The sequence below is a fragment of the Desarmillaria tabescens genome (assembly GCF_030435595.1).
Source record: "Desarmillaria tabescens strain CCBAS 213 chromosome Unknown EV420scaffold_48, whole genome shotgun sequence".
NCBI lineage: Eukaryota > Fungi > Basidiomycota > Agaricomycetes > Agaricales > Physalacriaceae > Desarmillaria > Desarmillaria tabescens.
In genome coordinates this window covers 104,566-132,056 of record NW_026848347.1, presented here as the reverse complement: position 1 = coordinate 132,056, position 27,491 = coordinate 104,566, and the positions used below count along the sequence as shown (strand labels likewise).

General features: G+C 47.8%; 11 protein-coding genes across 11 annotated transcripts; 6 read left to right on the top strand and 5 right to left on the bottom strand.

The window, feature by feature from the left end:
- Positions 1–250: 250 nt before the first annotated feature.
- On the bottom strand, positions 251–1,285 carry EV420DRAFT_911219 (PIG-P-domain-containing protein). The gene is made up of 3 exons (XM_060483960.1): positions 668–1,285; positions 499–617; positions 251–446 (listed from the first exon to the last, which is right to left on the bottom strand). Exons 1-3 carry the CDS (start codon positions 877–879, stop codon positions 301–303), a joined length of 477 nt encoding a protein of 158 aa, XP_060325640.1. The 5' UTR covers positions 880–1,285; the 3' UTR covers positions 251–300.
- Positions 1,186–3,001, bottom strand: EV420DRAFT_911206 (aspartic peptidase domain-containing protein). Its single transcript, XM_060483959.1, has 5 exons — positions 2,831–3,001; positions 2,459–2,777; positions 2,277–2,411; positions 1,696–2,229; positions 1,186–1,637 (listed from the first exon to the last, which is right to left on the bottom strand). The coding sequence occupies exons 2-5, from the start codon at positions 2,752–2,754 to the stop codon at positions 1,493–1,495; spliced, it is 1,110 nt and encodes a 369-aa protein (XP_060325639.1). The 5' UTR covers positions 2,755–2,777; positions 2,831–3,001; the 3' UTR covers positions 1,186–1,492.
- A 534-nt stretch (positions 3,002–3,535) lies between these two features.
- Positions 3,536–4,053, top strand: EV420DRAFT_1767895 (uncharacterized protein; the record flags this gene model as incomplete). Its single annotated transcript, XM_060480941.1, has 1 exon — positions 3,536–4,053. The coding sequence occupies exon 1, from the start codon at positions 3,544–3,546 to the stop codon at positions 4,051–4,053; it is 510 nt and encodes a 169-aa protein (XP_060325638.1). The 5' UTR covers positions 3,536–3,543.
- Positions 4,054–6,287: 2,234 nt separating this feature from the next.
- On the top strand, positions 6,288–7,795 carry EV420DRAFT_1571129 (uncharacterized protein; the record flags this gene model as incomplete). Its single annotated transcript, XM_060474307.1, has 2 exons — positions 6,288–7,477; positions 7,531–7,795. A coding segment is annotated over one exon (1,182 nt), but the record flags the coding sequence as incomplete, so codon positions are not given.
- Positions 7,796–8,654: 859 nt separating this feature from the next.
- On the top strand, positions 8,655–9,895 carry EV420DRAFT_1716622 (uncharacterized protein; the record flags this gene model as incomplete). Its single annotated transcript, XM_060479699.1, has 2 exons — positions 8,655–8,679; positions 8,722–9,895. The coding sequence occupies 2 exons, from the start codon at positions 8,655–8,657 to the stop codon at positions 9,693–9,695; spliced, it is 999 nt and encodes a 332-aa protein (XP_060325636.1). The 3' UTR covers positions 9,696–9,895.
- A 1,414-nt stretch (positions 9,896–11,309) lies between these two features.
- Positions 11,310–12,043, bottom strand: EV420DRAFT_1484166 (uncharacterized protein; the record flags this gene model as incomplete). The annotated part of the gene is made up of 5 exons (XM_060470047.1): positions 11,310–11,360; positions 11,393–11,483; positions 11,653–11,672; positions 11,724–11,942; positions 12,011–12,043. 5 exons carry the CDS (start codon positions 12,041–12,043, stop codon positions 11,310–11,312), a joined length of 414 nt encoding a protein of 137 aa, XP_060325635.1.
- Positions 12,044–14,886: 2,843 nt separating this feature from the next.
- EV420DRAFT_1716618 (glyoxal oxidase N-terminus-domain-containing protein) lies at positions 14,887–17,520 on the top strand. Its single transcript, XM_060479698.1, has 13 exons — positions 14,887–14,951; positions 15,009–15,171; positions 15,208–15,354; positions 15,413–15,447; positions 15,502–15,519; positions 15,575–15,639; positions 15,693–15,879; positions 15,930–16,230; positions 16,284–16,458; positions 16,518–16,572; positions 16,630–16,760; positions 16,819–17,065; positions 17,121–17,520. The coding sequence occupies exons 1-13, from the start codon at positions 14,902–14,904 to the stop codon at positions 17,224–17,226; spliced, it is 1,680 nt and encodes a 559-aa protein (XP_060325634.1). The 5' UTR covers positions 14,887–14,901; the 3' UTR covers positions 17,227–17,520.
- A 1,436-nt stretch (positions 17,521–18,956) lies between these two features.
- On the top strand, positions 18,957–20,492 carry EV420DRAFT_1648223 (uncharacterized protein; the record flags this gene model as incomplete). The annotated part of the gene is made up of 1 exon (XM_060478128.1): positions 18,957–20,492. One exon carries the CDS (start codon positions 18,957–18,959, stop codon positions 20,490–20,492), a length of 1,536 nt encoding a protein of 511 aa, XP_060325633.1.
- Positions 20,493–21,528: 1,036 nt separating this feature from the next.
- Positions 21,529–21,801, top strand: EV420DRAFT_1648222 (uncharacterized protein; the record flags this gene model as incomplete). The annotated part of the gene is made up of 2 exons (XM_060478127.1): positions 21,529–21,683; positions 21,747–21,801. The coding sequence occupies 2 exons, from the start codon at positions 21,529–21,531 to the stop codon at positions 21,799–21,801; spliced, it is 210 nt and encodes a 69-aa protein (XP_060325632.1).
- A 199-nt stretch (positions 21,802–22,000) lies between these two features.
- EV420DRAFT_1571080 (chaperonin 10-like protein) lies at positions 22,001–23,997 on the bottom strand. The gene is made up of 11 exons (XM_060474306.1): positions 23,700–23,997; positions 23,582–23,648; positions 23,488–23,532; positions 23,412–23,434; positions 23,257–23,358; positions 23,105–23,208; positions 22,904–23,049; positions 22,661–22,851; positions 22,466–22,609; positions 22,329–22,412; positions 22,001–22,278 (listed from the first exon to the last, which is right to left on the bottom strand). The coding sequence occupies exons 1-11, from the start codon at positions 23,736–23,738 to the stop codon at positions 22,180–22,182; spliced, it is 1,044 nt and encodes a 347-aa protein (XP_060325631.1). The 5' UTR covers positions 23,739–23,997; the 3' UTR covers positions 22,001–22,179.
- Positions 23,998–24,124: 127 nt separating this feature from the next.
- EV420DRAFT_910557 (vacuolar DHA amino acid exporter) lies at positions 24,125–26,627 on the bottom strand. The gene is made up of 13 exons (XM_060483958.1): positions 26,325–26,627; positions 26,204–26,270; positions 26,017–26,150; positions 25,891–25,964; positions 25,806–25,838; positions 25,681–25,753; positions 25,173–25,626; positions 25,006–25,119; positions 24,850–24,941; positions 24,664–24,797; positions 24,478–24,610; positions 24,404–24,419; positions 24,125–24,342 (listed from the first exon to the last, which is right to left on the bottom strand). Exons 1-13 carry the CDS (start codon positions 26,514–26,516, stop codon positions 24,209–24,211), a joined length of 1,650 nt encoding a protein of 549 aa, XP_060325630.1. The 5' UTR covers positions 26,517–26,627; the 3' UTR covers positions 24,125–24,208.
- Positions 26,628–27,491: the final 864 nt, after the last annotated feature.

Genomic DNA, 27,491 nt, shown 5'->3' with positions numbered 1-27,491 from the left:
TATATGCATTTTATTAGTGCCTTTCTACATGCATTATCTGTACATCTGTCTGGAAAATGGTCAATTACGATGCATGCCGAGCCAATTTCAGCGCTCTCGCAGATTCCTCATACTCAGGTTGGAACCTGTCATCTCTTTGCTAGCCGGACAACCTCGATGAATCTTCATCAGCATTCTAAAGTTTTCTTTCTGATTTGTTAGCGGGGTGATTTTGAATACAGAAAGAACTGGCATACGTGTGACGGCAGCGCCAAAATTTACCAGCTAGAAATAGAGTATTCTTGGGGTACGATGCCGCATTCAGTCGGTAGAAGAATCATCATTGTACAAGACACGGTTCACGAGTCCAATTGGAATATCGTACAGGTCCGGAACAGCGTCAGAACGAGTAAATGAGCTGTATCCTTGCTTCCCCCCACGTATGGGAAGGTAATGAGACCGCGAATCTGCCATCGTAATAAATCACAGCCTGAACACACACTGGAGCAACACCCTCACCAGTAAAGGTACACGTATCCGAAAGAGATGGGGCACCGTAGATAGCTAGCGCAAAGTACACAAAGTACGCCAGTAGAAACACAACAACGGAATACGCAGGGAGAAGGACAGCCCATTCTCTAGAGAAAATCATCGGCTCTCCTGCTCTGTCACCCCTTTCAGAACTCACCTGCTAGGATACCACGTAACGCCAAGCCATTCAATGTATTCATCTGGGAGGATTGCCCAGAGGAGGTAAACGACGAAAAGAAGAGACGTCGACGTCCATGCGACGAACCCATAGAATTCTGGTGCTCGACTACGAAGCTCAGGAGGCGGAAGGGGAGGAAATGGGGCCAAAGGTGAAGTAGGTGTCGTCAAGATGGAATCCCTTCTAGCCATCTGGCTTGGGTCGGTCTCTTAGTGTTTCTTCTCCTTGAGGTCACCGTTGAGGCCAAAGTTTCGGCTAAGCGGTCCGGCAAGCAACAAAATTACGTACACGGCGACTACTTTCGATGTCAAAACTTTCAAATCGGTTGATGTTAACAGCCTCGAGGATGTCGGATCTGGGCGAGCGTAATAGAAACCGCGAGAGCCTGTCACCGATATCTTCTCCGAATTTTTCCGAATTTCATGGGCCGAAAATCAGCTCGAATATTGATTTAGGACGATGTATTTGTAAGTGTCAAGTTGTCAACGCAAGGTAAAGTGATAAAGGAGTATTGTGGATACCAAGATCATAAGAGCGGAGTCATACTCATCAATTTCGAGTTTGACGCTGACAAAACGACGGAAGGACTCGGAAGGAAAGCCATAACTGTCGTCATCAGTATGAGGAAACTAGTCTCCCCTAGGCAGACTCTCAAATTAAGACAGTCGAGATTTATGAGGAAGTGCGAATCACTCGACTAATGTATAGTAGTGTTTGTTCAAAAAAAAAGTTACACCTATTAGAAAAGGATCTACGTTGTACGTATCAATTAAACCGCAAGATTGGTACAATCAGATCTTACACTCATGGATGATACTCAGCCTTCAACTCTGCAAACCCTAGCCGCGGTTGCAGCTCGTCCGACCGTATATCCCAGCCACCCAGATTCCACACCGTGTAAAAATTGCGAATAAGGTCCATACCGATGATCCACCTACCGCTAGAAGACCTAGGAAAGTCCGACAATCAATATACCAGAGAACGACACAAAACGAAGGGTTCCTTACGGCTCGAACAAAGGCCAGCAATACTGCTCCTCCGTATACCCCGGTACAATCAGGTCTGCAGGGCGGACGGTGATCGTACCCTCTAGAAGAATGATAGTCATGTTGAAGTCCAGTTTCCGAAGATCTTCGCACAGTGGACGACCACCTTCCTGGATGAAGGTGTAGTTCATACCGATGCTCGAATAGATGTTTTCAATGTAAGTCTCTGGCACAGTTATATGAGACGAGCCAGTATCCCAAACCGCAAAGTTCTCCACAAATACGGTGTTACTGTGCGTGTTCCCGTCTGTATTCAAAGTGAAGTCAACACGGTTGATATAGGTCGTCCAATAGATGATTGCGTTATTATCGTCTGTGTATCGCTGGATGTTGAAATAGGTAACGTCCGTACAGTTGTACTCTGTGGAGTGGCCGCCAAATTGGACGACACCATTGTTTGGGGACAGGTCTTGTCCAGCATAAATGGCAAATTCGTGCGCTTCGAGGATCTCGGGGTGGAAGAGACTCTCAAGGAGGGAGGCATGGACGGGCTCCCTACACCGCTGTGAGTAAATCTCGTCTCGGGTATATGGCAAACGTACTCTACGCGAGGGAAAGCCAAGCCAAGCATTCCGTCCGCGTCGAGCCATGCCCAATTAGAAAAGCCGACAAGGAGGGCTCGTGTGGACACTCCAGTCAAAGTGTTCGCAATGGATAACGTGTCAGTGAAGATTGTGCTGTCTTCCAAGTAAGCACAGTGCTGATCATCCAAAGAGAAACGCACCCAGCAACGGCGCCCCCGAGGTAGTCAACGCGGAGCGTCTCTCCCGTGGCATTATTGGTCGAGGACTCAGATGGGATATAAGGCGTACGTTTGGTATCTGAAATAGAGCACGATTCTATACACGACTGGCTCAGGACCCATGTAGGATCTGAGCCTGTGTCAAGCCAGAGACTGAACTCTCGGGGAGGTGTACCCAACCTAGGATACAATGAAGCCAAGTCCGCCTCCCGTACTAATAGAAGCTTACGAAAGGGCGACCGTTCGATAGCCACTCTCAGTACGACTGATGGGCACATTGAAGTTAGTAGGTTCGTGTGAGCTGTTCTGCTCATAAGAAAAGGTTTGCCTAATAATGACCGAGTTGTTTCGAACCTTAATTGTCAGAAAGCACGGTCTAAGCCCAGTAGCAGCCACAGCGTAAAGATGAGAGTCATTGTGAAGATATGTTCTGTCACAATGGCCATTTTATACCGTTTTCCGCGTGTTCTCCCCTCGCGACCTCGCGGTTGTTCGCCGGTCGCCAGAAATTCCGAGTTTCTTCCGCTACAGCGTTTCGCTTGAAGGCGATTCATGGCCGTCAATATTCATGGAGAAAGGGCATAGCAGAGAGCCGGGCATATGGACTATCGTGAGCTCTATAGATTATCACGGGTAGAGAAACCACCGAGCGAACATCAGAAGAACTTAGAGTTCTGTAGGCCGTAGTGGTATGTAGTTGGCCCTGCCATGATGAGGATATGTTCTCCATCGCAACGATGTGGGAAGCAGCTATTATCCAGCCACGGTAACGCGTATCTGGATAAACTTTAAGTACGACAAGCATAATATGTATATTACTTACTGGTAATGTGCTTCGCGTCCCATTCACGCGACAAGTCCTACATCTGTCCATGCCATGTATTCAACTTCCACGACCAGGCAATAAGTTTAAAGTTGTGGATTATGATAGGCCTGAGGTTGCGAGGGAGCAACCGATGTCGATGAACGGTACGCTGCTGGGAGTGACATGTTCAGTTCGGTCGATAGGAGTCCGAAGAAAACACGAACAAAGTTTAGACCACGTGCAATTCTTGCCTTCTCCCTTCATGTCGTGCAGGAACTGTGTCCTTTCTTCTGACCTTCAGCTACAAAATCTCAAAACTATTCGGAACTCCGACAGTCTTGTTGTACAAATTCTACGCGGGGAGCGGCCGTTGCTCGACCCTGACCAGGCATCTATCAACGCCGAAATTATTCAGTTGGAGCAGCTGTTATCCTCATATGATGCTCAGTTTCAAGAGATCCAATTGCGCCGACGTGCAGTCGTAGTCACCCTGGAAAATCGCAAGTCGATCTATGCTCCTATCCGTCGTCTCCCCCGAGATGCGCTCATCGAAATCTTCCATTTCGTTCGTGACCTTTGGTGGCCGAAAGCAAAAGAGGACTGCACTCTCGCATCAAAATTTCACGGTGATAGCCTAGATGTATCTGGGCCGCTTTGGGTTCTAGGCCGTGTTTGTGGGCTTTGGAGGAATACGTTGCACTCGTCTCCTGTGTCCTGGGCTCAGAAGATTACTGTGAAGGCCCCTTTCTCCAAGCATGCTCCCGATATATAAACCTATCTCGAGCGCACTGGTGAACATCTTCTCAATCTGAAGGTCTTTCTTCCCAGTGACAGACCCTCAAAAATCGGGGACATCATGTCGTTACTCATCCAATTCTGCCAACGTTGGAAGAACTTAATTCTCTACATCCACACACATTATTTGCACTACCTAGAATCGATATCGCACCTTCCTGTCCTGCAGACAATCGAAATATATATCCTCGACATCTTCTGCTATAATTATCGCACGAACGTCTTCTTGAATGCCCCACAGCTATGGCAAGGAACCTTTCAGACAGAAGGAATCCATCAAGTGGGGTTACCCTCTGGGATAACTCATTATTCCGGACTTATCACTTGTTCAGAAAATTTACAGCTCCTTTCCCAGCTACCTAAGCTTATGACATGTCACCTTAGGCACTCTTAGGTCTCAAAGGTGACGCCGGTGGTTATGGCGCAACTGCGTCACCTCTATGTTGCCTATGTGGACATTCTTAACCTCCTAATTGCACCTCTCCTCAACAATTTGACCATTAATGGGATCCCACAAAGGGCGTCCGGAGCAGAATGTCTCGCCCAATTCCTCGATCGATCTGGATGTCGTCTTGAGAGCTTGACCATTAGCAGCAAGGTGATAACTGCGTCTCAGCAGTTGTCATCCACAATCAGGAAAATCCTCCCATCGGAAGCATGTTCCACCCTCTCTCGCCTCAAGTTCGAGCTTGGTTCAAGACTGAACGATATTCCCCGGACCGTCGAAGCTTCATTAGTCACACCGAACCTGAGCCATCTTGCTCTATGTATATCACGGCCTTCAAAGGACTCGTCGTTTGTCTCTTCCGACCTGCTCCCAGGATCGCTGAAACAGGTTGAGGTGCAGTTTAAGAACAAGGAGTTTGAGGACCTACTGATAGCAGATATTCGAGCTCTCTGTGGGGGCGACTGGGATATGTGGGTCGAAAAGTGGAATCCGCTCTGTCGGGACCATTTGCTGCTCTCTTGGGGCTGACCTTGATATAACCGATGAAGGTCGCCTTTCAGGCTTCCGGTGAGTTGATGATTCCTATCGTCGTTCACCCTTCCAGCTGATCGTTTTCACAGCAAGTAAACAAACGTACATTGGGATCGGAGAAGTGGTACAGTAACTTTGCCGGCCTTTAATGAGATTCGCATTCGCAAGACCCGTCGCTACTTCTCGTGGCCTGACGTTATATCATTGCTTTACCGGTTAGTGCATAATAATATCAATGTTATTATAAGGTCTAGTACGCAAATTGGGTTCATCTGAAACCATAGGCACTCAGTAACTCTCAGTATCTGAGATGGCGTTAGATGAACAGAAGAACAAAAGGGACCATGTCCCGGGTAAGAAGCAGAAATCGGCACTCTGCTTCAGTCAAGTTGATTTCGATGCTAACTTTCCGCGAGTACAGGGTTTTAGAACCAGAAGGTCGCTATACTAGACACAAACTAGACAAAGATAGATCTTCAGACCCGGATGATACAGTGGAAGGTTGCGGGGGTCCGATGCATATCTAGGTACGTTGTGAGCTATGAGCCGGTATCTATTCCTGAAGATCTGCAGCAAGCTGACGCTCCTAAAGAAACATGAATGAATCCGAGTCGCGGTGCAGGCAGTTTACTTCTGTTTGCCTGGGCCGTAGGCTATCAGCGAAGATGGCTAATAGTGGCCAATCAATCCTGTTTTCCTGTTTTCAAGCACGTGTGTCCCTTGTTCCGGGTTCATTTGCTCTAGGTGCGGGTTACGCTGCTGTCTACAACACGGCTTTCCAGGCTGATTTTTTCGAGCTGCAGCGAAATTAGGCATACAACTGCATCTTCTACAACAAATTCCCGAACCATCTCAGGCTTTCAATGTCGTGCCGTACTTGCAGCAACTGCGGATTCGTCAATTTCCCTTCTCTCGAGACGCAGCTCCAAACTCTCAAAGCCACCCAGAGTTCCGACAGTCTCATTTCGCAAATCCTACGCGGGTCACAGCCACTGCTTGAAGCTGACCGTGCATCAATAAGGGAGGAAATTGCGAAGATAGAACCTTACCTGTCTTGGTATGATGCCCAGCTTCAAGAGATCCAGTTGCATAGCCCTGCACTCCTAAAAGCCCTGGAAGATCGCAAGTCGATCTACGCCCCCATCCGTCGTCTTCCCCGCGAGATTCTCATTGAAATCTTCCATCTTGTTTGCGATTCTTGGTGGAAGGATGAAGAGGGCAACGAGCTCCAACGTCATAGCCTAGACCTATCTGGGCCTCTTTGGGTTCTATGCCGCGTCTGTGGGCTTTGGAGGGATACATTGCACACATCGCCAGCGTCCTGGGCTCGGCATGTCTTGGTGACAACCACTTTCTCCCTGCATGCTCGTGAGATATTGCAGACCTATCTCGAGCACACAGGCGAACACCCTCTCAGTCTGATGGTCATGAGTGACAGTGGCAGTGTCATAAAAGATGGCGAAATCATCCCCAAACTCGTTGAATGTTGCCATCGGTGGAAGAATCTGCGCATTCACGCTTCCATACATCATATGCGCTGCTTGGATTCTATATCGCATCTTCCCTTCCTGCAGACGATTGAAATGGATATCACCCGTGACTATGACCATAAATATCGCTCGAACATATGCTTGAAAGCCCCGCGGCTATGGCAAGCAACCCTTCCAAGCCAGGGGATATCTCAAGTGAGGTTACCGACTGGGATCACCCATTATTCCGGAAGTATCACCTGCCGGGAAGATTTACAGCTCCTTTCCCAGCTACCCAAGCTTAGAACCTGTCACCTCGAGTCCAATTGGATGTCGTCGGCCCCAACCGAGGCGCCGGTGGTTACGGCGGAGCTCTGCGAGCTTTACGTAGAGAATCCAAATGTCCTGAGCTTGCTAACGGCACCGATACTCCAGAGTTTGACCATTTGTACCTCGGAATCGTTATCCAGCATTACCCTCTTCCTCCGTCGATCCAGATGCCATCTCAATAGCTTCAGTATATGCATGGATGTATTGGAGTCAGAATCGCTGGCTTCGATCAGCAACATGTTCTCATCTGAAGCATTTTCTACGATCTCTCACCTCAAACTCGAATTCGGATCGGTATGGCACAACAGTGCCAAGGCCCTCACCCCTTCCTCGATCTTACCTAATCTGTGCTATCTCGTTCTCTGCTTTGAGAATGAGTTTTTTTATCTTACGCAGACGGAGCTGGTTCCTCTTTTCGATATGATCCGCTCCCGCTGTAAAGCAAGACAGCTAAAAACAATTGAAGTACAGTTCAATGATGAGGTGGGGGGCGATTTTGACGATCGCGATATAGAAGCCGACATCCGAGCTCTTATCGGGGACAATTTGGAGATGAGGGTGGAGAAGTGGAGCCCGCTGCATCTGGACCACCGGTTGTTGTTTTGGGACCCATGACTTCCAATGTGAGTACAATAAATAGCCCTAGTCGAAGGTGTCCTTACCGCCAGCGCCTCAGAAAATACAAATCGCCCACCACCACCAAGTTCAAACCGTTGCCTGTGTATGAAGTCGCAAGACTCGCGTCAAGCCATTCCTAACCCGCCACTATTCCATCTTCTGGCTTGAGACCGGAGCACTGATTCTTAGTGACACGTTGACTATCATGATGCGCACAGTATGTGTCCAATATTTATTGAGTACGAAATGTCGAATCGATCTATTGCTGGAGAACGCAACCAGATGTACTTTTTATATTAACTGAGCTTTGAATTTCATTGTCACAAGGATCTTCTGGATGTCGATGAGCGTCGGGGTTCATGATGTGCCTGGTGCGTTGCCGTTTATCCCCTTCTTGGCAACGGACCCCGGGAAAACAGGCAGCCAAGACTGCCGGTTCAAATGGCCCCTCATGTCGAACGGAGGCATTTTTGGTTCCATGGAAGTATCATCTGCGGTCGATTAAAAAGGGGCTACTAGTTTCGAATGGTAGAGAATCCTCGACTGGCGGCAGCTACGGCCATCCAGTGCAGCATGATTGAGGCATTGCGACGAAGAGTCAAAACGAGATTCTCTGCAGTGCCCAATGGCCTCCGTTCCTTTTTACTTCCATAGCAACGTTCATCTCACCAATATGTCTGCCAAGAGAAGGACAGTTTGTCGGCGAAACAAGTTCGCGAAACCACCAATTTCTTCTCGATTCACGGGTGAGGCTGCGATGAAAAAATGAACATGTCTACAGAGACTTGGTGTTTATGTGGTGCCAGGGAAGTAGGGAAAGGTGCAGAAAGTACAGCGCTGTTCACCGGTCATCCTTGAAGTCCCACAAACCATAGTCTATACCCAAGAGCCAAGATCAACAGTGATATGTATCCTTTCCAATATATGAGCGAGTTGCTGAAAAATTGAAACATAAAGCCTTGCAAAGTGGCTCATTGTTGCTCTGATAGGCCAAGAGTGCATCCACAACGAATTCTCTCCATCAAGATGCATCCGATGGCAAGCTGCTCCAAAAATTCTCCATGATGCGGGTGTCAGTCATGAAGGAAAGAAAGGTCAACGTTGGATATTGCTTTGAAAACAAGAGTGACCGCGCTGCAGGGATTGTTAGGAGAAATTGAAATTAGAATGCACGTGGTGGCGATGCTCAAAATCCCGGCAATCACTGGTAGCCACATGTGTTCCTTACTCTCATCCCCCGCATAGACAGGTACGAGCTACGCGATTGTCTATAGCGCGACTTGCCAGACTGACCTCGTTCGAGCAGTAGCAAAACCAGTATCCATTGTCCAAGCGCATCTTCTTCCAACAATCTTCTGTTTTCTACGATTTGCAACTCAATGTCGTGCCTCACCTGCAGCAATTGCGGATTCGTCAATTCCCTTTCCTTCAAGCCACAGTCAACTCAAAGCCATCCAGAATTCAGATAGCCTCATTTATCAAGTTCTACGTGGGTCACGGCCATTACTTGACGTTGAGTACGTCTCAACGAAGGACGAAATCGCGAAGCTAGAACGACTACAGTCTTGGTATGATGCCCAGTTTCGGGACATCCAATTACACCGGTCTACAGTCTTGAAAGCCCTGGAAAATCGCAAGTCGATCTATGCCCCCATCCGCCGTCTCCCCCGAGATCTTCTCATTGAAGTTTTCCATTCTGTTTGCGACACTTGGTGGCAGGGTGCAGATGAGGATGAACTTCGTGACAGCCTAGACCTATCCGGACCTCTTTGGGCTTTAAGCCGTGTCTGTGGACTTTGGAGAGATACATTGCACACCTCACCAGCGTCTTGGGCTCGGTGTGTCGCGGTGAAGACCCCTTTCTCCAAGCACGCTCCCAAGATACTGCAGACCTGCCTCGAGCACACAGGCGAACATCCACTCACCCTTCAGGCACTCTGTGACAGTGATATGCCGACAGAGGCTGGCGAAATCATCTCCCTACTTGCTCAAACCTGCTATCGCTGGAAGAATGTGTACATTTGCACCTCTACACACCACCTGGAATCTATATCTCCGCATCTTCCCATCCTGCAGGTGATACAAATAGATATCACGGATGACGACCACAATAAATGTCGCTGGGACATATGCTTGAATGCCCCACGGCTATGGCAAGCAACCCTTTTCAGCCAAGGGATATCTCAAGTGAGGTTACCACCCGGGATAACTCATTATCCCTGAAGTATAGGCTGCGTGGAAGATTTACGACTCCTTTCCCAGCTTCCCAAGCTTAGAACCTGTCACCTCGATGCCAGTCAATCGGTGCCAGCTTCCGAAATTGGAGTACCGGTGGTTATGGCGGAGCTCTGTGAGCTTCACGTAGAGGATCCAAATTTCCTGAACTTGCTAACGGCACCGGTACTCCAGAGCCTGACCATTTGTACCTCCGAATCGTTGTCCGACCCCGCATCGAGACAGTTTTCTACCAGCTCCTTCAGTGCAGATGCAGGCCTATGAATAACCTGAAGACAATAGTCCAATCAAATCGTGGGTGGTTCAGTTGAAAGGGCGAACCTCTCCTGCAGCAATTCGATTTATCAACGATTCTTGCAGACGTCGGATAGGCAGCGGTCCATGGGGTTCATCGTCTGTCTTCTCGAGCATCCTTCCAGTGTCGGTAGACAGAATTGTCCAGGGCGGTGATAATAGTGATAGTGATAATGACGGAATGAAAAGGCGTGGGAGGAACGAGGAACGGTGCGAATGCGATCACGTGGCTTCCATCAACAGAATGCATCTGAAGAGATGCAAACTAAAGCGGAGGGAAAACAGATATATGATAAATAAAAATACTTAAAAATATTATTATATCGAAAGATTATATCAGGGTGGGCGCGAATCGCGTGATACTACCAAGTAAGCACAAACTAAGTGGTTAGTACAACTAATTACACGGATTCTGTATATTATACCCTCTTCATCAGAACCTTTGTCTCGTTGACAGCCTAAAGCACTTTCCTAGTAATAGTGGAATTAAGCTGAGCTTGAGTTACTATTGTGCATGTCGGTGAACTTATCCCGACAGATATCTGAATACAATGAACCAGCATCAAGTTCCATGTTTCCATGTTGAGGATACTTTCCTCAAAACTAGAAGTCCTTAACTGGAAGGGCCATAATATCAATCAACTCAAAGAGCGAGTAGATGACGAGATAAATACGAGCAAAGTTTGAACGTAGACAATCCACACCCCTAGTAGGATTCAACCTCCGCGTCCATTTTCAATGATAAATTATCGATGCCGAAGCTGTTCTGATACTACTTCTGGCACTGTAGATGACCTAGCAAGATCGGCTCGAGCAGGTACCCTTCCACGTACAAACAATCAGATGCTGTTACAGCGCTCCAGGCACTACAAGTTGCAGAAAGGAGTCTCCGGGAAAAGCGCAAGTATACTTTAGGATCTCCATTTCGCATAGCACTTCCCCGCGACTGAGAACATGATTCGCAGATTCCTGCGCTGCTACCAAAGCGTCGAAAGTGAATTACGTCCTAAGGAACGAAAGACGCCGACACCCTAGACCAATAAGGATATTTCCCACAGAGCGGTGAAGACCCAGATGGGGAATGTCTGGTTTTCAGATGATCCAAGAAGATAAAATCGTTTGAATAGATGCCTAGCAGTTAGAAGAGCGTGTAACAATAGCAAATTGAAGGGCCGAAGGCTTCAAAGCCCAGGGTGAGAGACAAGGCCGGCAAAACAAGCGGCCGTCGCACTTATGCCCTGTTCGTCTATCTACTACTTTGATTCGCGCCAGCATCCACTGCTGGTGTGACTTGTACCGCAGAGACAGTTACTCACCCTCAAGGGTGATCACAAATTGCTTTGGCGAAAATGGTTCAGCCTGGAGTGTCGGAAAAGTTAAACGTAGCGTACTAACGTAGCTAGTGACTGCCACGGTTTCAAATCTCGCATCCTCAAAGTCGTGGTTCCTAGTTTCACTGTCTTCTCGCCATTCCCACTAAACCTGTGAGATAAAATTCACGAGCTGAGGCTCACTGTCACAGTAACAAAGAGAATTATGCACTTAGCCTAGACAGCTATAATGCATGCAAAAAGAAGAGGCACCGAGATATTGACCGTCTGGAATCGAATAATCAGGTCAATAGATTAAAAATTTGTCTGCAAGGACTCACACGTCTCCTCCAACTCCGTTCTGTGAAGCGAACCAGAAAGACTTTCCTGGAATAACTCAAAAGACGCTGACCGAGTTCATCATATCGATATCAGTCTGACTTGCCTGCTGAGATTTTTTCACACCAGGCTTGCGGGTGAGTGAATGGTTGATATCGGTAGTTCCAGGGCAGATATGAAGGGTATTATTGGCGAATAGACCGTCGACAACAGCGTAGTCACCGACACCCTCACCGCCGAATTCAAGCACGGTAGCCGATGTTGCAAATGTCTCAGCGCCAAGGATTCCATTCTAATGAGGGAGTGTGCCGGTATAACCGTATTCTCTCCGCAGCAGTCTCGTGGGAGTGGCTGACGAACCTTGGGCAAGATGTAGGAAGCTTGAACCCGCATTCTAACGAGAAGGACATGCACAGCCGGGCACCTGAGTGAACCTGGGTGTAACTGTTGTCAGCTGGCGTGCATTCTATCCAACAGCTCGGAACGCTACAATGGGTGCGATGAATTGTCCAGATCTGGGGTGTGGCTTTGTGAAGAAAGAACATCAACCTAGAAATGTATTAGAATCAAAAATAAACTAGGCAGTAGATATTGCCAGAACATCGTAACGCGAACCACGACGCCTGGGATAGATACTCCGAGCTGAGCAGGCAGTCCAAACAAGAACAACTGGGTGTCAAAGTAGGGCACCTTCTCGTCGTTCGTTAACCTTGAGTATCAACGCGTCAAGAAAGGAGCGAAGATGGGCAACGCAGATGGTACGTGCTAGTCGACATGTTTTAACTAGAGAGGTGCAGCTCGATTGCCCTCGAAGCGAAGGTTGAGCCAGTCCAAAGCCAGCCTCGCCAGTAAAGACAGCTGTCCTACGATGAGAACAAATAACAAGAGAAGGGCAGATGTTTGTATCCTGCCATGTCACTGCCCAAGAGATGCGCAATACACAGAGTGAAAAACATTCGTTGAAAATAATGACAGTAGATCATAACTCGTCCATTGAGCGAAACGGTCCTGGAAAAGTCCTTCGTCAAATCGGTTGAAGCCGTGTGACGTCCTCATTCGGGATGTATCCTGATATTATTCCCGCCTCAAGCAACATTTCTTCTCTAAGGTTGATTCTCTGTAAATAATAGTCAGATTGTACGAGCGAAAGAATGTTCAAGCAACTTGCTACACCGATAGTAGTAACTGACTGGTGAGTTTCCTGGCCCACAGATATCAAGGTTACGATGTATCTGGAGAGAAAATGTACCACACTAGGACGACACAGAAGACCGGAACAAGGGTCAAGCAAAAGCTCAGACCTTCCCTTTCTTCCTCACAGCAGTCGTTCATATTTTCCATGTCTGTGTCTCATGGTCGGCGGAACACTGAGATGACATGAACGAAGAAAATGGCTCACTGGAACATGACTCGGTATGGTTCCGCTTCACCCACATCAGAGCAGTCCTTGTTTTGATAGATTCATGTTAAGATATTCTTTATGAAGTCCGAAGACGCCACGAAGGTGTTGGTATCAATTGATGAATAGATCAGAAATGATACGTACTGCGAGAGACTGCGAGACAATAAAATTTTGGCACCACAGGTACGTGAGGCACTGTTAAGGTCTTCCAAGTTCAAGTATCCGACGTTCACTAGAATCGACCCCCCCTCGGAGTACTGAGAAATTCTAAGCCTTCGAGAACAAGACAACGGATACAGCAAGTGGTGGTTAATGACTACGAACGGGCGACTTGCAGGTGCGGAGATTTCCGGCCGCCGGTAACGGCAATCAACGGTTACCTCGGCACGAAGTTCGCATTTCTAACTTCAACTTCACCATGCATGTCTAGATCTCAACGTGATGATGATGGTCTGGATTGGTTACCCGCAACACGCCTCGTAATGGATATAGTACTCTACAGCTATGTACATCTATACCACTACCAATTTGCATCCTCTTTCGATTCACCGCTCACTGGCAGTGATGTCTGGAACCTTTTGTCGAATTCTGTCCCTCTCACGCGTCACAAGAACGACAAACGCTCCCTGATAAACATACGCACCATGATGTGGCATCCCCACATTATGCACAGTAGTCATAGATTGTACACATGGGCCCTGATGGGCCCCAGGTACTTTAAACAAGATGTATTCATTCATTCATTTTTGTCGAATTCTGTCAGTGATTTCTCCCATGGTGCAATTGGGAAGAGTGAAATCCTCTCATCCTCCGGTGTCAATATTGCTTCTATATCTCCTAGGAAGGTTCTCCTTGTTGGCCTTTCCTTGTTTTGTTGGCGCCCAGTTGGTATATCGGGTTGAATTGGTGGGTATGCTCTCGCTGTTGCCCCCTCTCTCCAACTGTCGTCAGCTAGTCATTGAATGATTGGGCTTGTTTTGCTTAATTTGCGTATCCATACAGCAAACTGGTCTCCGTTCGAGATCCAGAAGGTGTTTTAACTCTTATGGGTGGAATATATGCCTTGATTTCTAGTGCGATGATTGGTGTTGTCCTGAATACTGCACAAATTAGACATAGCGCCCGATTCTGTACGTGTAAGCATCTTGATATGAGCAGCTTGGCGGCTTGGCGTCTTCCCTTCCACCATATGGCTGCTCCGTATGTCAACACTGGAAGCACACACGACATGTATATGTGTCGCATGTCAACACTGGAAGCACACACGACATGTATATGTGTCGCATGTGGTTCTGGCTGACTCACCTCACACTGTATTCGCAAGCATACCCTGAGATCTCAACATGAACCTCTCGATGGTGCCCTTGAGTTATTTTTGTAATAACTAAATGAGTCTTGCCTTGTCAAAATATGGCAGATCGGCGCAGCCTATGCGCTGATACTTAGCCGTCACCAGACACTACTAGCCACTCGTAGTGAGGTCGCCTCTCAGGCTGGCTTTATGTTTCTCTCAGCCCATGATGGTCTTCACACTCCCATGGCGTATGACTTGTGCTTGGTGGTTCTTTAAAATCATGAATACTAGTGGAAGGAGATAAGCCCAGTACATCACCTGGCTTTGCTCTCTCTGCATCGTCGTCTCTGTAAAAGATGGTCCGCGGGTGGTACTTGTATCCTGTTCTGCTAGCTGCTAAATCTTGGAGCTTTGCCGCACTTGGTCATGCTTCCCTTGAGCAACGTGCTTTTGCTGAGGGAAACTGGTCTTTACTCCAACAAGGGTAAGTGATCCCTCCATCCAATTAATGACCCTATGACTAATGCATCTCATAGAACCACTGGCGTTAGTGGGATGCAACTAGCAATCGTATCAGAAACCACCGCAATTATTTATGACAAAGTGTACGTCAATGCCATTCTTAACGGCGTCTAGCAGAAACTCAGAAGCAATATTCAAAGGGAACACAACCCTCTCACCGTTGACGGACATATCGCATGGGCCGCTGAAGTTGATCTCAATGCTCTCACTGTACGCGCCTTGAACCCTCTGAGTAATACTTGGTGTGCAACTGGTAGTTTCCTCGGAAACGGCACCATGGTCGGCTCTGGTGGAAATCCCGTCGTCATTACCGGTCAGCACCTATGGACATATCACTAGTTTGACAAGATGTTCACGAAGCTCTACTTAGGCGCTAGCGGCTTGCAAGCCATCCGGATGTTCACGCCCTGCGATGATAAAACCTGTGATGTTTTTGAAGACCCCGATCACATTCACTTGACATCAAACAGGTGGTACGCAGCATCCGTGAGTTGTTTTCTACAGCGCTTCCTCGTTGCTAAGCGATCTTGTATGATATCGACAGGTACGTATTGAGGATGGTTCTATCATTATATTCGGGTAAGACCCTGAGTTTATTCATTGTTAATAGCGCTGAATTTCACCATCTTACAGGGGTTCTGTCGTCGGAGGGTGACTAATTTCGCATATATGCCTCACTTCCTTTGATTTTTACTGGTCAACGTAGGTTCACCAACTCAGACTCCATCAATAATCCTACCTACGAGTTCTTCCCACCAAAGAACATCAACGGTAAGCCTTCTATCAATGAATTGACATCTCTTCGTTGACCTCGTATCTCGTAGGGCACAATGGAGTTCAGATTCCTAGCCAATTCCTTCATGATACTCTTAACGCCAACCACTTCCCCTTCATGACTTACCTTCCGGATGGCACTATTTTCGTTGCCGCGAACCAGAACGCGATGATCTTTAACTGGCAAGCCAACACTGAAACCGCTCTTCCAGGTATCCCCAACGGCGTTCGCATCTCGTAAGTGCATGCCTTCATTCTTTCTGCCCTCTTCACATCTTTCACCAAAGTTCGCCGTTCTCGGCAGGCGCCATACTTCTTCCTCTCACTCCTGAAAACAATTATACCCCGGAAGTTATGATATGCGGGGGGTCGACAGTTTCTGATACCGTGTTGCCATCGACCATTTCTTCGCAGACTCCCACGTCGGCCCAGTGTTCCCGACTAGTCCTAAACGCAGCTGGTATAGCTGCTGGATGGCAGGTGGAGAGTATGCCACAAGCTAGGATTATGCCAGAAATGATTTTGTTGCCGGATGGGAGAATCGTCATTGTGAATGGGGCACAAACCGGTGTCGCAGGGTATGGGAGTGTATGCATGAGCATCTTTAGAATCCCCCGTCTTCGCTAACAAAGAATTCACAGGGCCCCGATCCTGTTGGTCAAAGCGATGCCGATAACCCCGCATTTACCCCAGTCGTCTATGATCCGTCTGCTCCAGCAGGTAGTCGGTTTTCATCCGCGGGAATTCCAGCCACGGATATCGCTAGGGTATATCACTCGACTGCGTCTTTGACACCCAATGGAACGATCATGCTTGGTAAAAATATCTGGGCCTCCAGTCTCTACATAATCTCATATGTATATGCATTCTGCCAGCGGGTTCCAACCCAAACGTCGATGTAACGACTGTTAAGTTTCCCACCGAATACAGGTATCTATGCCGTATCGACTTAATGTGTTCGATTGCTAATTATTCTTCTTGTAATAGGATGGAGTTCTATTCACCTCCTTACATGGCCGAACCTCGTCCAACCTATACCGGGCTGCCTGCTACAGTGAACTATGGCGAAGAATTCACTCTCAACGTTAATTTGCCTTCATCCGCAACGAATGTCTCCGGTGCGCTTCCAGATTCCCATCCCTTCTTCCTCTTCTCTAACCTTATATGGGCGCGAAGTGTCTTTGATGGACCTGGGTTTTGCCACACACGGGGTGCATATGGATCAACGTCTACTCAAGCTTGACTCCTCCCTCTCGGATGACGGTAAGGTTCTAACCGTCACGGGACCGCCTACAGCCAGACTATATCCACCCGGACCGGCTTACCTCTTCGTTGTCACGGACGAAGGAGTACCGAGTTTTGGACACAAGACTATTATCGGGACTGGAGCCTCACCGCCAGTGGATGGGGATGCTGCGGCAAAGTGAGTCGTTAGAGTTTATTCAGATGCTGCTGCTAACCACTCTTGGCATTGATAGCATGCTAAGGGCCTCTGTTGCATCATTCGTAGCCCCTCCGCCGCCACCTACTGAAGGTGAAGGCAGCGATGTCGCTACTGCTGTAATTCCTGTATCAAGCTCTTGATTTCTCTAAAGATACCTGCCCGAATTGCGTGTATAGACCCGGAATCTATCTACGCATTAGCCAATGTGGCATCTATACTTCTCTTTGCCTATCGTCTCGGAAATGAAGCTAACTCTATTCATCCTTTCTATTCAGTGTATCAGCTGCACTTCATGTCCATCCTTTCTGCACATGATACTATCAAGAATCTGACATCCATCTTTGACCGCATGATACAGCACACCACCCTTTGAACTGGAGAACGCCAGGTTAGCTTCTCGGTCCGTTGGACCTGTGATCTTCCATCGTTTTTGGAATTCCAAAGTGACGTATGTTCTACAAATTCGGAGATAATGGAGTTTGCATTGAATTCAGCGGCGGATGCTTCAACAATTGAAATTACGAAAGATAACCGAAACCCTCGAGGCGCTGCAAGGCCGATCTTCATCACCGTGTCTCGAGACCACAAATACTGGCGGATACAGGGCGATTAGCTACTTGGCAGTCGCACATACCGATGGTAACGCTGATTGCATATTGCTGATTGGACATTAATCGTTTTCCCGCTACTTAGCGCTCACCATATGCTCGAAGGGATTTAAGAATTGCCTTAACGTGATCCGGCGTCCATCGCAGCACGCAGAGCATCGCAGTTTATCCCAGATCTAGGCTGGAAGAGGCGAAACGAGGCTGGCTGAAGACCGGCGTCATGGAGATCAGGCACGTGAGGCGCGGACGACGTCTCGAAGGCTTCAGTATATGCATGGACGTATTGGAGTCGGAACCGTTGGCTTTGATTAGCAGCATGTTCTCATCTGGAGCATGTTCCACGATATCCCACCTTAAACTTGAACTTGGTTCGGAATGGTACAACATTGCCAAGGCCCTCACCCCTTCCTCGATCCTACCCAATCTGCATCATCTGGTTCTCTGCTTTGAGGATCGGCATAGCTGCCATACGTAGACGAAGCGGCTTGCACTACTCGATATGACTCTCGCCGTAAAACAGGACTGCTGAAAACAATCGAAGTACAGTTTGATGATAAGGGGCGGGGCATTCGTATGGATCGCGATATAGAAACCGGCATCCGAGCTCTTATTGGGGACAGTTTGGAGATGCGGGTCGGGAAGTGGAGCCCGCTGTATCTGGACTACTGTCTCTCATTTTGGGACCCATAAGTAACTGTCAATGCCGACAATTTTCTGTCTTCCTGGAACTTGATTTGGACGAGGCTTGGTTTTCCGACTGCTTGAGCAACTGATCAGCGTTAATCCGCCTATGCTGCCACGAAATAGGCACCAGTTTTGTCGCACAGAGTGCAGCCGTGGGCCATCCGGTGCAACATTGTCGTTGATATCAGGGCGGGAAGTCGCACCCAGTGAAGAGAATATAACCTAGTAAAATACCTTTATGAGATACCCGCAGGCGGAAGAACTCGTTACTGTATATAAAGAGAAGATAGGGCTCATCGAAACGACCCGTTATCAGAATTTGGAGACAAATTTAAAACAATTTAGAGTCGTAGTGTGGCACGCTGTGGCGATGCTCAAAGTGTAGAGCAGCCATGTGCGTTCCTTACCTCTGAGTTTCTTCCTTCCTTCTTCTTTCCTTCCTTCGTTGAATCCGTTTACAGGTACGGGCTACGTAACGCGGCTGTCCAGGCTGACTTCTTACGAGCTGTAGCGAAAGTCACCATACAGGTCCATTTCTTCCAACATTACCTAAGCCATCTTCCAGAATTCACCACTCGATGTCGTGTCTCACCTGCAGTAATTGCGGATTCGTCAATTTCCTTCCACCAGAACCACAGCTACAGACTCTCCAAACTATCCAGAGCTCCGACAACCTCATTTCGCAAGTTCTACGTGGGTCACGTACATTGCTTGACTCTGAGCATGCCTCGATGAGGGAAGAAATTGCAAAGCTAGAACCGTTGCGGTCTTGGTACGATGTACAGCTTCAGGAGATCCAGTTGCGTCGCCATGCAGTGCTGAAAGCCCTGGAAAATCGAGAGTCGATCTACACCCCCATCCGTCGTCTTCCCCGAGATATTCTCGTCGAAATCTTCCATTCCGTTTGCGACATTTGGTGGCAGGGTGCAGACGAGGACGAACTTCGTGACAGCCTAGACCTATCCGGACCTCTTTGGGCTTTAAGCCGCGTCTGTGGGCTTTGGAGGGATGTATTACATTCATCGCCAGCGTCCTGGGCTCGATATGTCTTGGTGAAATTCCCCTTCTCCAAGCATGCTTGTGAGATATTGCAGACCTATCTCGAGCGCACAGGCGAACACCCTCTCAGTCTGATGATCATTAACGATAGTACCCGTCTCATATTAGACGGCGAAATCATCCCCTTACTCGTTCAATCCTGCCATCGGTGGAAGAATGTGCGCATTCGCACTACCTTGCGTCATACGCACTGCTTGGATTCTATATCGCATCTTCCCGTCCTGCAGACGATTGAGATAGATATCACGGATGACGACGACTATTGCTCGAACATATGCTTGAATGCCCCGCGGCTATGGCAAGCAACCCTTCCAAGCCAAGGAATATCTCAAGTGAAGTTACCGCCAGGGATAACTCATTATTCCGGACATATCACCTGCCCGGAAGACTTACAGCTTCTTTCACAGCTACCCAAGCTTAGAACCTGTCACCTCGAGTCAAGTTGGATGTCGCCAGCCTCATTTGAGGCGCCGGTGGTTATGGCGGAGCTCCGCGAGCTCTATGTACAGGATTTAGATATCCTCAAGCTCTTAACGGCACCAATACTCCAAAGCCTGACCATTACTGCAGATATACCGAAATCATTGTCCAACGTCACCCTCTTCTTCCATCGATCGGGATGTCGTCTTGAGAGCTTCAGTATATGCATGGACGTATTGGAGTCGGAACCACCGACCTCAATCAGCAATATGTTCTCATCTGAAGCATGTTCTACGATTTCTCACCTCAAACTCGAACTCGGGTCGGTATGGTACAACATTGCTAGGGCCCTCACTTCTTCCTCGATCCTATCCAATCTGCACCGTCTCATCCTCTGCTTTGAGAATCAGTATTTCCGCCATTCGCAGACAGAGAGGCTTCCCCTACTTGATATGATCCGCTCCCGCCGTGATGCAGGACTGAAAACGATCGAAGTACAGTTCAATGAGGAGGAGGGGAGCGATTTTGACGATCGTGATATAGAGGCTGATATCCGAATTCTTATTGGGGACAATTTGGAGATGCGGGTTGAGAAGTGGAGCTCGCTGCATCTGGACCACCGACTGTTATTCTGACACTAACTTTCAATGCCGAAAATTTTCTGTCTTCGTGATGGGGATGGGACATAGTTTTCTCAAACGAGAATTTCTACTGCTTGAGAGACTAGACAGCGTTGGTACATCCACGCTACCCGGAAAATAGATAACACGCATTCAACGCTCTGTGGTGCAAGCAGTGCTTGTTTACCAAATCCGAGCGTGGATCTCGTCTCGTGAACTGGGGTCGGATCACTTGATGCACACGCCTGGTGACGCCCAGACCTTAGTCCCTTGAACGCGTCTTCATCATGGTACGATGTCTACATCGTCCAACACTGAATTTCGATAATCGAAGGCGAAAAAAGGTGTGGCGGCGGGCTACCAGGGTTTTATTACGAGAAAAGGAATGTGGCAACGAGAAGAAACAGTCCAGCGATGCCTCAAGGCAGGGAGATACACGCAAATAATCCCCCAAATTGTGGTACGGAAGGTGCTTTCCAGTCATTTCTCGATATTCTGTGTGCAACGAATCTGTTTTATGTGGTAACGAGCTAGGGCCAAGAAGGCGTCTTCTGTGAAATTCTCTTGGTAACCAAAGGAAGAAAACTGATGTTATTCGAGAAGTATTCTCGGCCACCGTGCGTAATTTTGCTACATGAGGGATTGATCTTATACTATATTGGTTAAGTCTAGTGATGGACGATAGCTTATCTCACAGTTACATCTTCGCCTGGACTGTAATCTGGGACCCACATACACCCACTGTTGCCGAAACCCAGCGTCCCAGAACATGGCGAGGAAATTGAATTGGTCCGTTCCCTCGCCCACGCGCTCATCTCCAGAGGTCTAGAATCCCGTCATTTGAGCATTCTGATTTACTGTTGAGTTTTGAAATAGGAATTGTTACGTGTGCGATGCCTTTCTTTTTTTTTGTCTTCGAGACCAAAGAAGTTGAGGCGTCCGGTTCACGGACAGCATCATGGCGCAAAAATAACATCTCCTATACCCTGATGCCTTGGTCGGCGCGCATATAAAAGGATCAACTCATCAAGAGTAGTCCTCCATCCACAAGATGTCTGCCCCAGAAACTACTACCTCCGTCGCTACCCGCTCTAACCAGGGCACCGTCGCTCCCAAGGAAGCTTTGAAGCTCCGTCTTGACCTCAACCTCGAGGTGGAGATCGCCATCCAGGCCAAGGTCAACGGCGACATCACCCTCTCCCTCCTGTAAGTAGACTAATGCTCAGTACTGATGCGTCCATTGAACTGACTTTGGTTTATAGCGAGTAGATGTCCTGCGTTGATCTGGAGAGATGATAGCGAAATGTACATTGGATTCGGGTGAGGATTCTTGCATACCTGCTGTTCTTGGGACCGAGATTTATTGGTTTGTTTAGGCCATATTCATTTCGATTATCCTCTTTCTATCGTTCCTTCCCCTTCACTAGCATTATATCTGTATATCCGTTGGCGTTCATACACCTATCAGATACCAATGTCAATGTCAGTTTGTCGGGTCCACACGGTGAAGTTCGAATAAGTCATTTCTCGAAGAATGGTGCGCGCTTCCAGAAAGGCAGGTTGCCTAAACTTAGCAGTACCACAAAAAAATTATGATCTTGAGAAGAGTAATCACCGCCCGACTCCAATATACCGACACCAGCGATGCCAAGCACTATTAATCAAAGAGAATGGTAGATACACATATCCACTAACCTACATCCTATTTTTGAGCAGGCTTAATGATTACTTTCAGAGCTTCCTTGCTATTCATCTTATCAAGCGCCTTCTGGAAATCTTTGATCTCGAAGGCATCCGTCACCTAGCGCCACACAGTCAGCGTCACTCAAAAACACGATAGGTTTGACGTACCATCCCTTTCACATTAATCTTCCCACTATCCAAGTAAGCCACAGCGCGAGGAAAGCAATACGTTTGGGCGAAAGATCCGATAATCTAGTGAACGAGTGAGTCTTGCAACAGAACACCGAAGTAAAGAACAAGTTCACGCGAATTTCATTTCTAAAGATTTTAGATGGTGGCCAGTGAACGCGATCAGCATTAGCATAGACTCCGTAAACCATTAGAGTGCCGCCCCGTCGAACATAGTTGATCGCATCATTGGCAACCTTCTCTGATCCAGTAGCTTCGATCTGGGCACATCAAATGAGGAGTAATCAAAATTTTATCTACAAACCACCCACTACTGCATTAAACCCGTAAGGGTAATCAACTTTGATCTTGTCCCACTGCGCTTGGGGATTCTCGCGGTCCAATTCGATATACTCATCAGCTGCTCCGAGCTCTTTGGCGATGCGAGTCTTGATGCCTTTATTGGCTACGAGGACGACTTTGGAAGCGCCGTCGATCTTGAGTAATTGAGAGAGGATCAGGCCTATAAATATACTTGTTAATACCAGGGAAAACAATGCGATATTGAAACCAACCCGTCGGTCCTGACCCGATAATCAGAACTTCCGATCCAACTGGAAGATTCAGTTTATCAGCACCATGAATGGCACAAGATGCAGGCTCGATGAGAGTAGCCTCCTCATCAGTAAGGTTAAAAATCTTGTAGACTTTCTTTTGATGACTGAGGGACAGATAATCAACATCGCTAGGTAGATAGAGCAGGCAGGATTACGGACGCAACAGCGTATTCTGCGAAGCCACCTGCGACGGTGCATCCCAAAGATTCAAAGTTTTCGCACAACAAGGATGTACCCCGGCGACAGTAGAAGCAGTTGCCGCACTAGAATGAAACTGTCAACATCATGTCGAAGCATGAAAACATGCGTACAGTGATTCCAGGATCAGCTACGACTCGATCTCCTTCCGCAAAGCCCTTCACTGATTGGCCAACCTTAGCAATCCTTCCGACCATTTCGTGACCGGGCGTGAGCTAAATAAAGTCACTCGGCCACAAGAAAGGACAGCTATGCGGTCTGGACTGACTGGAAACTTGGTGATGAACTCTCCTATTATTCATCCGGCAGTCAGTTTGCTGCGTTACACTTCATGTTGGCATTACCTTGACTGATATGATGATCAGTACCACATACTCCGCAGCATGCAACTGTGGTCGACATCAGTCATTCGTCAAGTCCCGCAAACAAAAACACAACTCTTGATCAAGACCTCGTCTTCTTTAATCTGAGGAATCGGGGTAGTTATGATATCCAAGTTGTTGGCCTAGAGTTTCTGTTCAGCACAGGCATGACTGCGGCGAGTAACGATACGTACTCCGTGATAGTAAACTGCTTCCATGGTGGATGGGAACATGATGCGAGAGAAGAACTGATGCTAACTAAATTCTCACCGTCACTTCTCTGCTAGCATAATCATTATAGCTAGTTTGCCGGAGCAGCGCACCGGGATGATATTATTAATGCCAAATGGCACCGGTGGTTTTTACAATAATGCGTCAGAGAAGAAAGTTATGATCATAGCAACTTTTTTAAAGGTTGGTTTTGTATCCGCGGATGTGATCAAAGTCTTTGAAGGACACGAAGTTGACGCGTTGTGGTGGTCACTGATAAAGGGGCATTTGAAAAAGTGGGGGCCGGCTCGAAATAGTGACCTGATCTTCCCGTGATGTGTGACATTACGCGACGGAGTACTTGGACAACGGACATCCTTTGGATTTCTTAGCGGACTTTGCAGAAAAAGAACTCTATACATTTCCACTAGGCCATTATTATACGCTTCACACTACTTGGCGAATTAGGATTCTCTAAAATGACGCGTCAGCGTTACGCAGCTGCTCGGGCTTCCTGAGCCTCGCGAGCTTCTGCTCGAGTTCTCCACTTCTTCCCCTTTGCTCTTACCAGTAACACCAGTAGTCCACTGATCACCTGTACAATGGAAAATATGGTGTACATCCAGCCTGCATTTCATCAATAAATAAACAATACACGGTCAATCGACAGGAATAAACATAAACGCACCGTCGCCAAGCGCGTCCTTGGACAAGTGGTGTAAATCCTGAGAATGACACGCAAAAAAAGAATGCATAACCAACCTGAATGGGAACCGCAACCTCCACGGCAATAAAAGCGGCAATTCCACGGAAAAGACTGTTAAAAGCGACAGCACTGGATGAACGACCTACGTTTGCATCTACAAGGTACGCCAATTCGCTCGAAAAGATGGAGCTAGATTACCGTAGAACTGTTAGAAGGAGGCGTCATTTTTAATTGGGACTTACATGGCAAATACTCCAGATAGAAATAGCATTACACACACTCCCGAAATGTGCACATGCCGCTCCAACACCCATCCAAATCCTACAACAGAAATGGGGAAAAGCCAGAGTCCATGTAACGTGCTTTTGAGGCGCATCTACAGGAAGATGACGGGCATTCAAAACTTGACTACCAGGGAAATAACATACCTCCGGGCAGCTTCTACCACCATTCTTTATTGTAAGCCTTGCTAGCTCGTGGTCGGAGTAGCGACCTCCTAGTATACTCCCCACCATAGAACCTTGTACGACATCCGTATTAGTTCTGAAAAATACGCGGCGGATGAGAAGAAAACATCGGCAAACCCAGTCCGAAAGAGAGCAGCACGAGGCCTGTGTATAGCGCATCATATCCATAAGCATTCGCTAGGGTGCGGGACGTCGTGTATACCACGGTGAAGCAGTATGAGAATAGTATACCTAAACGTAAAGTCATCAGAGGCGGTTTCTTTACCGCAGGACAGTTACTTTACCAGAAGCCAGCAATAGTATGAAGTTATTCCACCGTCGGATGACTAGCCATAATGTTGCAATGGGAGCGACATCCTTCAAGGTCAGAGTTATGGTAGGAAGAGCCAATGTATCGGCTTGCGACGTTGGCTCCTGCTTCTCTATATCAACTATCGCAATATGTTCTGCCGTCTCCATCGTGTCAGTTCGTTCCGCCAGCTTCGTCTGCAATTTTTCCTCCCTCCTCAGATTCTCCGCTCGTTCTTTCAACATACGCTTCAGCACCGTCTGATACGCAAAGCTCCGTTCTTTCCGGAAAGTGTCATTAAAGAAGAACAGGAAGCACAGAAAAACGGTGCCTGCCAGGATGGCCAGGAACCAAAATGGGGCACGCCAATTGAATCCCGTCGTAAGGATTCCGCCAAAAACGGGACCTAGGGATGGTCCAAGTAAAGGGGAAATGTAGTAGATGCCCATCTCAAATAAGAAATAAGGATAATGCAACCGCGATAATATTAAAAGCGCGCTTACCTTCGCACCCCTCTCCACTGGTTCAAAGATATCCGCGAGACTAGCTGTACCAATGGTCATTACAGCGCTTGACCTGAGTAGACTGAGTGAGCAGAAAATACAGGCAAGGGCATGGCGAAACATACCCCAGTGCTTGCACACAGCGCATTCCTATCACTCTAAAGCGTCGAATGAATAAATGAAGTGGGCATTAAATAAGAGAAGACTCACAAGCCAATGGTCTTGCTCGTGGCGACGATAATCGAACCGACAGTGAATATGAGAAGTGATATGAGATAAACAAACTAACGCCATCAAATGGATAAGTAGACAAATGGAAATACAATCATAACCTACTCGGCGACCCTTCACTTCACTGATAGAGCTCCAAAGGAGCGGAGTAACCCCTTGCATGAGGATGAAAAGCGATACACTCAAGCTTATTTCCCCACTTGTTGCGGGCAGGTCCCTCTCCATCTCTTCGTTCGCAGCTGTACATCCTGTCAATGCAAATTGGAAAGAACAATTATCCAAATGAGCTCACGATTTTGTATATTGGCACTAAATCCGGCGATCATTGTACCCGAACATATAACAGCCAGTATGAAGTTCTGGATGGCAGTGTCATAAGCAGTGGCCGGACGACAACATAGAAAAGTACTTGCCTTGCGAAACCTTGACCACTTTCGCGGATCGTCATGAACGGGCATATGTTCGATATCTACGACGATGTCTTCAATAGTCTGCGAGACGACAGAGCGGTCATCATTATCCGGAATGCCTCGCTCTCGCACATCCGTGAAGGATACGTTCCGAGTGTCTGGAGAAGTGGGGGTCACGGTGGGGGAAGGCGTCATCGCGAGGAAAAATTGTCAGGTCTCGTCAGGAGGCCGAGGCAGAGTAGCTGAAGGGGGCCTGGAGTCATAGAGATACCACCGGCCCTATGAAGTACTCCAAAACGCATTGGTCGTCCGATGAGGACCGAGATACGATCGAACCTGGGCCGACGGTATTAACGCCACGTGGAAAGAGTCTGTGGAAGGCTTCAACGATCTCCCGGCTCCGGAAAGGTTCAGGAATGCTATTGGTACGTACTGAAGGCTTCCTTGTGACATATGATGAGCTCACATCGGAAGAAAGGAAAAACTTGGACACCTTGAATTATGTTGCGCAGAAGGCGGAGGTCGAGTTTTTTCTTATTTAATCAACTCCGAGAGGTGTACCTCAAACCTAGTGCCTGCCTGCCTGTTTGTCTGAAGTGCATTTACCGGCATCACTATAAACACGAGTCAAGGTTGACCTAAAAACATTGTTATGACGCAGATAAGTCTCGCACGTACCTCGTATGATCGTGGGAATAGATTGCCATAACCAAGCAATACGAGCAAAAATGGGGTTCAACCATGCGACAGGCGACAGGCGACAGACACACCCTGGCTCGCTCGTGTTATCTTCCATTGTTACCCGGCTGCGGATTTTTCCCGTACATCCGGGAAAGTAATGTCCTGCTTTGATCAGGATCCAGGTTATGCACGTTATTAACGTTTGCTCCGGCCGACGATCAGAGACAATCATCTTCAGTTGTCTCCTTGTGGTGCTGCGAGATGAGGTGGATCCTCGCATTCCTATCAGCCGGAGTACAGTTCTTTTGGAGATGACTGCTCATAGAAGTGCAAAAGGAGCATGCTAAGCAGGCTAAAGATGAAAGGCTTGTTTGTACCGGGCGAACTTACCGTACACACACATGATTGAAGACGTAAGAATCCGAGTAACAAGGTATGGTTGAAATCATAGACCTATGTAAGCGAGGATGAAAGCAAATGAACTGAACG

Coding starts and splice junctions, on each gene's coding strand:
- EV420DRAFT_911219 (XM_060483960.1), bottom strand. CDS start 879: ATGGCTAGAAGGGATTCCATCTTGACGACACCTACTTCACCTTTGGCC. Junction 618..667: donor GTTACGTGGTATCCTAGCAG/GTGAGTTCTGAA, acceptor GATTTTCTCTAG/AGAATGGGCTGTCCTTCTCC. Junction 447..498: donor GGATACGTGTACCTTTACTG/GTGAGGGTGTTG, acceptor TTACGATGGCAG/ATTCGCGGTCTCATTACCTT.
- EV420DRAFT_911206 (XM_060483959.1), bottom strand. CDS start 2,754: ATGTGCCCATCAGTCGTACTGAGAGTGGCTATCGAACGGTCGCCCTTT. Junction 2,412..2,458: donor CTCGGGGGCGCCGTTGCTGG/GTGCGTTTCTCT, acceptor CTTGGAAGACAG/CACAATCTTCACTGACACGT. Junction 1,638..1,695: donor TGCTGGCCTTTGTTCGAGCC/GTAAGGAACCCT, acceptor GGACTTTCCTAG/GTCTTCTAGCGGTAGGTGGA.
- EV420DRAFT_1716618 (XM_060479698.1), top strand. CDS start 14,902: ATGCAACTAGCAATCGTATCAGAAACCACCGCAATTATTTATGACAAA. Junction 15,640..15,692: donor CCCACCAAAGAACATCAACG/GTAAGCCTTCTA, acceptor CGTATCTCGTAG/GGCACAATGGAGTTCAGATT. Junction 16,231..16,283: donor GTGTCGCAGGGTATGGGAGT/GTATGCATGAGC, acceptor AAGAATTCACAG/GGCCCCGATCCTGTTGGTCA.
- EV420DRAFT_1571080 (XM_060474306.1), bottom strand. CDS start 23,738: ATGTTCCCATCCACCATGGAAGCAGTTTACTATCACGGA. Junction 22,852..22,903: donor TATCGGGTCAGGACCGACGG/GTTGGTTTCAAT, acceptor GTATATTTATAG/GCCTGATCCTCTCTCAATTA. Junction 22,279..22,328: donor AGATTAATGTGAAAGGGATG/GTACGTCAAACC, acceptor GTGTGGCGCTAG/GTGACGGATGCCTTCGAGAT.
- EV420DRAFT_910557 (XM_060483958.1), bottom strand. CDS start 26,516: ATGACGCCTTCCCCCACCGTGACCCCCACTTCTCCAGACACTCGGAAC. Junction 25,120..25,172: donor CATACTATTGCTGGCTTCTG/GTAAAGTAACTG, acceptor CTTTACGTTTAG/GTATACTATTCTCATACTGC. Junction 24,798..24,849: donor GTGGTAGAAGCTGCCCGGAG/GTATGTTATTTC, acceptor ATCTTCCTGTAG/ATGCGCCTCAAAAGCACGTT.